We start from the raw sequence: 8988 nt of genomic DNA, 5'->3' as shown, positions 1-8988 counted from the left end.
TTTCTTCAATGTTTTGGACTAGTTTGAGGAGGATAGGTATTAAATCTTCTTTGAATGTTTGGTAGGATTCTCCAGAGAAGCCATCTGGTCATCGACTTTTGTTGTTTGCAAGGTTTTCGATTAGTGTTTCAGTCCCTTTACTTGTGATTGGTCTATTCAGATTCTCTATTTCTTCTTGATTCAGTATTGGGAGGTTGTATGATTCTAAGAATTTATCTATTTCTTCTAGGTTACCCAATTTGTGGGCATATAGCTTTTCATAGTATTCTCTTATAATCCCTTTGTATTTCTGCAGTATCTGTTGTAATTCCCCCACCTTCATTTCTAATTTTATTTATTTGAGGCTTGTGTCTTTTTTTCTTGGTGAGACTGACTGAGGGTTTGTCACCTTTATCTTCTCGAAGAACCAGCTCATAGTTTCATTAATTCTTTCCACTGTTTTTTTATAGCCTCTATTTCATTTATTTCTGCTCTGATTTTTATTATTTTCCTCCTTCTGCTGACTTTGGGCTTTAGTCTTCTTTTTCTAGCTCTATTAGGTGCATTTTAAGATTACTTATTTGAGATTTTTCTTTGTTGATGTGGGCCTGTATTGCTATGAACTTCCCTCTTATAACTGCTTTTGCTACATCCCATAAGAGTTGATATGTTGTATTTTCATTTTCGTTTGTCTCCAGGTATTTTTTAATTTCCTCTTTGATTTCTTCATTGATCCAATGGTTGTTCAATAGCATGTTGTTTAGTCTCCACATATTTCTGACTTTCCCGCTTTTTTCTTGAGGTTGATTTCTAGCTTCATAGCATTGTGTTTAGAAAATATGGTTGAGATGATTTCAACCTTCTTAAATTTTTTGAGGCTTGTCTTGTTTCCCAGCATATGGTCTATCTTTGAGAACGATGCATGTGTAATTGAGAAGAATGTATATTCTACTGTTTTGGGATGGAGTGCTCTCTATATATCTATTAAATCCATCTGATCAAGTTTTTCATTTAAATCTACTATTTCCTTGTTGACTTTTTGTCTGGATGATCTGTCCATTAAAGTAAGTGAGGTGTTGAGGTCCTCTACTATTATTATGTTGCTGTTAATCTCTCCTTTTAGGTCTGTTAATAATTGCTTTATGTACTTCAGGCCCCTGTGTTAGATGCATACATATTAATAAGTGTTATGTCCTCTTCATGGAAAGTCCCTTTTATCATTATATACTATCCCTCTTTGTCTCTCATTGTCTTTTTTATCTTGAAGTCTGTTTTGTCTGATATAAGTATGGCAACACCTGCTTTCTTTTGTTCACCATTTACTTGGAGTATCGTCTTCCATACCTTCCCTATAAGCCTATGTTTGTCTTTAGAACTGAGATGTGTTTGCTGGAGGCAGCATATTTTGGGGTCTTGTTTTTTAATCCATCCTGCCACTCTGTGTCTTTTGATTGGAGAGTTCAATCTATTTACATTTAGAGTGATTATTGATATATGAGGGCTTAATGCTGCCATTTTTTCACTCATTTTCTGGTTGTTTTGTATTTCCCTTGTTTCTCATCCCATGTGTTTCTGACTATCAGTTCATTTTGGTGGTTTACTTAGGGGCCTTTCTCAGTTTTCTCTCCTTTTGTGAATTGTGTCTCTGCTCTGATTTTTTGTTTAGTGGTTACCGTGAGGATTGTATGAAAATCTTGTAGATGAGATAGTCCATTTTCTCATGGCTTGTTATTTTCATTAACCTAAGCAGATTCCTTCCCTTTCCTCTCCCCTTCTGAGTAATTGCTGATACAAGTTGTTCTGTTTTTAATGTTGTGAGTTTGTGATTAAGTTGAAGTATTTACCATTACTTTCGATGCTTTCTTCCCCTTTATCTTTTAAGTTGTAATTGAGTCTTTGCTTCCCTGTTCTGGTAGAAATTTGCAGGTTTCTGATCATGTCTGTCTATTTATCTCCTTGCTCAGAGCTTTGTAGACCTTTGCCTTTTTGTTCTCAGTGAGGGCATCTTTAGTTATTTCTTGTAGGGGAAAAGCTTTTACTTCTCCATCACATCTGAAGGGAAGTTTCACTGGACAGAGTATTTTGGCTGAAAGTTTTTGTCTATCAGTGTTTTGAATATATCATTCCATTCTCTCCTAGCCTGTAGGGTTTCTGCTGAGAAATCCACTGAAAGCCTGATGGGGTTTCCTTTGTAGTTTATTTTCTTTTGCCTTGCTGCTCCTCATAATTTTTCTTTGTCATCGACTTTTGCCATTTTTACTATTATATGCCTTGGAGGTCTTTTAGTATTGATGTAATTAAGCGATCTATTAGCTTCATGTATTTGTAAGTACAGAACCATCCCCATGTTTGGGAAGTTTCCAGCTATTATTTCTTTGAATGAGCTCTCTGCTCCTTTCTCCCTCCCTTCTCCCTCTGGAATACCTATAATCCTTATGTTGCTTTTCCTAATCGAGTCAGATATTTTGCGAAGAATTTCTTCATTTTTAAAAAATCTTAGTTCTGTCTTCTCCTCCACCTGTAGAATTGTCTATATTTTTATCCTCTAAGTCACTAATTGTTTCCTCCATAACATCAGCTCTATTTCTTAAGGCTTCTAGATTATTTTGTATTTTATTGTTTTTCATATCCAGAATTTCTGCTTGATATTTTCTATCGTTTCAGTCTCTGTGGTGAAGAGATTCATTTTATTGCTGAGCTCCTTGAACTGTCTTTCCATGTTTTCTTTTAAGTCACTGAGTTTCTTTATGACAGTATTTTGGATTCCCTGTCATTTAGGTTGTAAATTGCTACGTCTTCAGGGTTGGTTTCTGTGGGATTGCATTTTCCTTCTGGCCTGAATTGTTGCTGCAGTTTCTCATGGTGTTTCATGACCTAATATTTTTTCAGGGCATTTGTGTCATTATTAGGTTGCAGATTCCACCTGTTACTGCTAGGGGGAAGCCGGAGCAGAGTTTCTGGCCCCATCCCTCTCTTGGAACCTGTGGGGGTATTATGGTTGCTTGCCACAGCTGGGGATGTGTTCAGGTACTTGTGTGGACTGTGCTTTGCAGGCGGGGCTTCCTTGCTGGACCAAGCTAGGGCCACTACTTGGTGCCGCAGGAAGATTAGCCTTGAGCTAACATCTACCACCAATTCTCCTCTTTTTTTAGCTGTGGAACATTTGCCCTGAGCTAACATCCATGCCCCTCTTCCTCTGTTTTTCATATGTGGGACGCCTGCCACAGCATGGCTTGATAAGTGGTGCATTGGTCCACACCTGAGATCCAAACTGGCGAACCCCAGACCACTGAAGTGGAGTGTGCAAACTTAATCACTGCACCACTGGGCCGGCTCCTGAATGAATAAATGAATCAAGAAATGAGTGGACTTAAATGCAATATATGGAAATCCATCTATCTGGTGCCTATGAGGTTGCAACGTTTGGTTTGGGAGTATGATAATCATTATGGTCCCTGTCCTCTTGAAATACAATCAGGACTTGTGCAGTTCTTTTTTTAAAAAAAAATACATTTAAAAAGAAATGTGTATCTGGTCAGTCTTTTCCTCCTGTCTCCTCCAGAATTTGGTCCCAGAAGGGACTTGACTGCCTACTTTCTGATATGAAATCCTGGAGACCTGGCAGCTGTCAGGACACAGAGCAAAGTTACCAGACCAGCATCCATAATGTTCATCTATTTTGGAAATACCAAAGAATGAATTAAAGACATGACCCTAAAGTAGAAATAACAGCAAACACCACATAGTCCTAATGGTACAGTTGTGCAAGTGACAGCAAACATATCTCCTCTCAGGTAGATTATATTACTCAAAAGGGCTTTCCAATGCATCTCTCAGATTGCCAATTAATACATTTTCTCCCACTTTACAATCTAAGATACATTGCTATAAAGTGATATCTAGAAGGAAGCCAGTGAAATAATGTACATTTATATTTCCAAGTAGAAAATACATTCACGTTTCATGTTGTCACTGTCTATCAATTAGCCAATTGGCCTTTTGTATGAGTTTCGTCTTGGGGAGTTAGTTCAGAGAGAGAAGAATGCTTAGCAGGTGAAGTTGCTGCTGTAGGCTTATAGTTGAGCTTGGGTAAAAACTGAGAGCAGAATCAGTTAATTGTCTTTTGCCCAAGTGTAAGGACTTAAAGTCAGATGTCATCTACAGGACAAGGGAGATAGATCAAAGTTCTTTGAGTTGGTAACAATTGTCTCTAAAACATACAATAATAAAGGCATATATTTTGGTCACTGAAATGGATCCAAAATTCTTGAGGAGTAACTGCTCTGGAAGTGAAAGCAAAGAAATGCTTTAACTTTTCAAAGAGCCATCATATCTGCATTTTTAAAAGCAATGTCATGAGATTAAGAAGAAAAGATGTAATCTTTATGGTTGAAGAAAATAAAGCAAAGAGGTTAGTAATTCTTCTTTGCTCATACTTGTCTCTGCTTTCAGTCGGAGAGATGAGTTAAAGAAGCAGAAGATTTGAAGAAGTTCTGCTGCATACAAGTGCCTAAATTCACCCCATCTCATTCTGCTCTAACACACATCTACCCATAAGAAAATAGAAGCAAAAGGAACACAAGCCCTCTTGGCTACTTTAATACTTCTTGGGTGCTGATAACACCCAGAATATCAGGAATTCTTTCCTAAAATCTATGTTGATTTAATGACTTTACATCCTTTCCTTCAGCAGCTGTTCCTTTTCCCTTGAGTCCTTTAAAGCACATGGTTCTTAAGCCTGGCTGCAAACTAGAATTACCAGGGGAGGTTTAAAAATACCCACCTCAAGCCAATGCAATCTGAATCTCTGGGGTGAGGTGTCTTTAGCTATGCTTTTAAAACTCCCCAGGTGATTCTAATGTGCAGCCAGGCCTGAGATCCAATTAGAGCCAGGGCTCTTAGGTTCCTAAAGTGTAATCCCTGGACAGACAGAATCAGCATCCTAGGAAACTTGTTAGAAACACACATTCCCCAGCCCTGCCATAGCCTTATTGAATCAGAAAATTTGGGCAGTAGGGTCTAGAAATCAGTGGGGATTTTTTTGGTTTTTTTGGTGAGGAAGATTGGCCCTGAGCTAACATCTGTTGCCAATCTTCCTCTTTTTGCTGGAGGGAGAATGTCACTGAGCTAACATCTGTGCCAATCTTCCTCTATTTTGCATATGGGATACCACCACAGCATGGCTTGATGAGTGGTATGTAGGTCTGTGCCTGGGATCCGAACCTGTGAACTCTGGCCACTGAAGCAAAGCACATGAATTTAACCACACCACCAAACCAGCCCCAAGAAATCGGTGTTTTAACCAGGCTCCAGGTGATTCCAGTGCAGGTTAATTTGAGAACCAGACTCTAGAAGGGTGTTTTTCAAAATATAATATATATTTGAACCATTTGAAGATCTTGTTCAAATGCAAATTCTGACTCAGTAAGTTAGATATGGCACCTGAGACTGAATTTCTAATAAGCTCCCAGAGGATGCTGCCAATCTACTGAGCACACTTTGGGTAGCAAAGTGCTAGGGTACAACATCTTGATTTCTTTGTGGAATTGTCCAGGTGCTGTATATACGAAAATAGTTTTACGTCAGTTAGTCACAGGTTTATACACAGGTTAGACTTTTTATGATTGTTTACATTTTCTTTTAATTAACACAATCTGGTGAATCTGCACATTAGTTCTCTTGGTCCAAACGAAAATCTTTTTGGGGTTTTGGCCCAACATTTTCTAGTTAAAACTGTTTTCAAAGTCCTTCATGCAATCATTGGTTCTCTAGGCTCCTGCCTATAAGAATATTCCTCTACTCCTGCAAAATGGTCAAAATATACCTCTTTTCCCTTGGTTTCATCTGCCATAACCTTTCCTTACAGTATTTCTAAACCCAGTTTCTATAGCAGCCTCTGCCCAGAACCCCCATTCCCGGTCCGGCTGAGTCCTATATAGCTGAGTTCTTATCTCTAGATTTTAATTGTTTGCAGTACATTTACTAGTATAAATGTAAACATACCCAATAGTAAGTTATACAACATTCAGATAACTAGTTTGTCAGAGTGCTGGCTTCCCTGAGATCATACATATTTGGGGGAAATCTGCCCTTGTTGTAAATACTGAATACTGTTCTGCTAGAGCCGCCCTTGCTTATTTCTGCCTTACCTTGTTTGGGTCATAATATAACTAAGGAGGAACACATACTCAGTTCAAGTTTGGATACATTAGTCAAATGTGACGTGTTTTCTGTATTTAGAATGATACCTCTTGAAAATAAAAATAATTAACTTTTAAAATAGATTTTTATTGTGAAGTATAAAATATTTGGAAATCATTTTAAAAATTTTCGTTACAGTCTTAACAATTCAATATTCTTTACAAGAGAAAGCACCACGTTAAAAGATTACATTCATAAGAAACAATCTAAAATGCCTATGTTAAAATGATTTAATAGTAATTACAACAGCAAATCATGAAATTCAGAAACTTTTTCTAACCACAGATCTAAATCAGGGGTCTCAAACTCAGATGTCTTCACTGCTAGGTAGGAAACACAAAATAGTGAAGTAGTCTGGTGCAAGAGAAAGTCCAGTGGACTGTGGCAAACTGGTGAATGCATGCCCAATCTAAACACTTTACAAATTCAAAATATTTTGAAGTATTATGCACACCAAATAAAATAACTATGGGCCAAGCTGGCCTGTTTCAACAGCCAGTTTGTAACTCTGGCCTAAATGAATTTCTGTACCCAATCCTCAAAATGGCAGAAGCACTTCTCTGAATATGTTTGTTGTCTCCATCCATCCATCCATCCAACTATCTACTTTTTTTTAAAGCTCAAGCCACTATTTTGGAGGGAGTGGATTAAAAAAACTTTAAGAAAAAGTATTTTGCACTTTGAACCAATCAATTTAAGTACTTGCATGGATATATTCTTAAAACATTTGGTTAAGAGATGAAATTTTTAAAATATCTTCTTTCACATTTGTTTGGGAAAAATTAGTTATGCCTAAGAGTTCATTAAAATGAAATTTCATTCTTTTACAAATAGAAAGTCACACACCATAGTACATTATTGCTTAGTAAGAAATATTTATAGAAAAATAAAGTATTGGTTTTACTAAAGTCATTGTTCAGAAAGCATTCAATCATTTGCCTCACTACATACATAGGAAACTACTTGTAACTCAGTTGACAATAAACTTTATTTTTAAAGGGTCTTTTGTTGAAGAACTTTACTACGTTTCATAGTTTGTGTGAAAAGTAAAGATTATAGTCTGAACGTGTAAAATTGCTATAGCTCCAATGGCTGTAACTATGTTGGTTTGTTATGCCAAAGGAGTTTTACAGAATTGACGACTTTGTATGCTATCAATGACTTCACATTAATAGTTTTTAAAAATTAAGGTGGTGGAGGCATTAGAGAGACAAATAAAATAGCCTTTAAAAAGGCTACAAAGGTACATTATAATTCAAATATCCTTACTAGACTAGGAATACATATTTTAAAATAATCCATTGGTAACACAGATTTCAAATAAATAAAACTCAAATATATTTATCCCAAACCTTGACACAATACCCAAAAATATTTTCTACTTTTGAAAACATTTTTGCTCTCAGCTTGAGAGTTTAACATAAAAACAAAGCACCAAATCTAGCCATATAATCATGCAATTTAAAAAGTCAGTAGTTATCATATCTTTTCTGTAAAACAAAGTTTATATGGGACATTTGTGGCCATTAACTTCTGGAATTAAAAAGCCAAAGTTGTTAAGTACTTGACCTAATTTAGCAAACCCAGAGTAGATGTACAAGAAAATGTTAAGACACAGTATCTATCAATTAATGCAATAAGTCTTTCATTATTTCCATTTTTCATGGATTGAAACTTTGTAAGTAGGAGAAATATGTGTGGCATTTTTTTCTAACTTAATATTTGGCAAAGCTTTGAAGTTTAGCCACGTCTTATGCATCTCATCTGCATTCCCACATTCATTTTAATTATTAAAAGTACTTAAGTATGAAGCAATCAGGATTTTTTAGAATTCAAAGTTAAAACTGATTTTACACATTAAACGTATTTCCACGGCAGAAAACTAAAGTTAAAATAAGATTATAAATTCACTATGGATCCATAAAAGAAAGAAACATGTTTCTCAAATCAATAGTAGAAATATCATATAAGGATTTATAATACAGGCTGATGTATTAAAAACAGTTCAGTTTAGTAGTTCTTTAAAAACAAATAGGGTTTCTATGAATAAATTTATTTTAAATTAATAAATTATTCATTATTAAAAATTTAAAGTTTTCATAAATAGTAACAACAGACTAGATATCGAATATATGGGATTCCCACAAACAATAACAAAATACCTCAACATTATTTCATCCAAATATTGGTTTAAAGTTATTGAAAGGTATTTAAAGATTGTAGTTGACTGATCTGTGACACTGGATTCCAGACTAAATTGATCTACAGAGCTGTCTGCTTGGTCTTCACATCATCAAACGATGAAACTCCTTTCGTAAGAAACATGATGGCCGCACTGGTTACGTACAGTGATCCAACTAATTAGCATATTTATGGAGAAAGCGTTCAAATGCATCATAGATGGCTCGTCTAAAATTAAATACGAAAGAAAAATTACAAGTAATTAGCAGAAAAGGGGGACAGACAGTACATTTCCTATAAGTTATTTCCAAAATTACCTGTGCCTTGCAACCTGACCTCCTCTCCAAACAGCTGTGAAAGAGGCAGGTGCCTGGGTGTTTGATCCATGTAACTTCACCACTACCGGAAAACCTCAAACGTGCTTCCAACCGGTTGATGATGGGTTCAGAAGCACCATCTTTTGCTGTGAAGCACTTTTTTGTGCCCTAGAATTTATATAATATGTATATATATATGTATAATATATAAAATAAAAGAAAAAGGAAATAGTTTCTTTTTATTTAGTCACTTGTTGAAAATAAACTTTTCATAACTTTTCAAAATGTAGTATTCAAGTTATTTCATAGA

General features: G+C 35.8%; 1 protein-coding gene across 7 annotated transcripts in view; it reads right to left on the bottom strand.

Moving 5' to 3' along the window:
• Positions 1-6246: 6246 nt before the first annotated feature.
• ABHD18 (abhydrolase domain containing 18) overlaps positions 6247-8988 on the bottom strand; it is a 37598-nt gene continuing 34856 nt past the window's right edge. For all 7 annotated transcript variants that reach the window (XM_070504738.1, XM_070504733.1, XM_070504732.1 and 4 more), the window contains one exon: positions 6247-8589. In XM_070504738.1, the coding sequence (XP_070360839.1) occupies positions 8538-8589 (52 nt within the window). In that variant the 3' untranslated portion in view covers positions 6247-8537. The remainder of the gene's footprint in view (positions 8590-8988) is intronic.

Source organism: Equus asinus, chromosome 3, assembly GCF_041296235.1.
Source record: "Equus asinus isolate D_3611 breed Donkey chromosome 3, EquAss-T2T_v2, whole genome shotgun sequence".
In the NCBI taxonomy this organism is placed as follows: Eukaryota; Metazoa; Chordata; class Mammalia; order Perissodactyla; family Equidae; genus Equus; species Equus asinus.
This window is presented reverse-complemented; position numbering and strand designations above follow the sequence as displayed.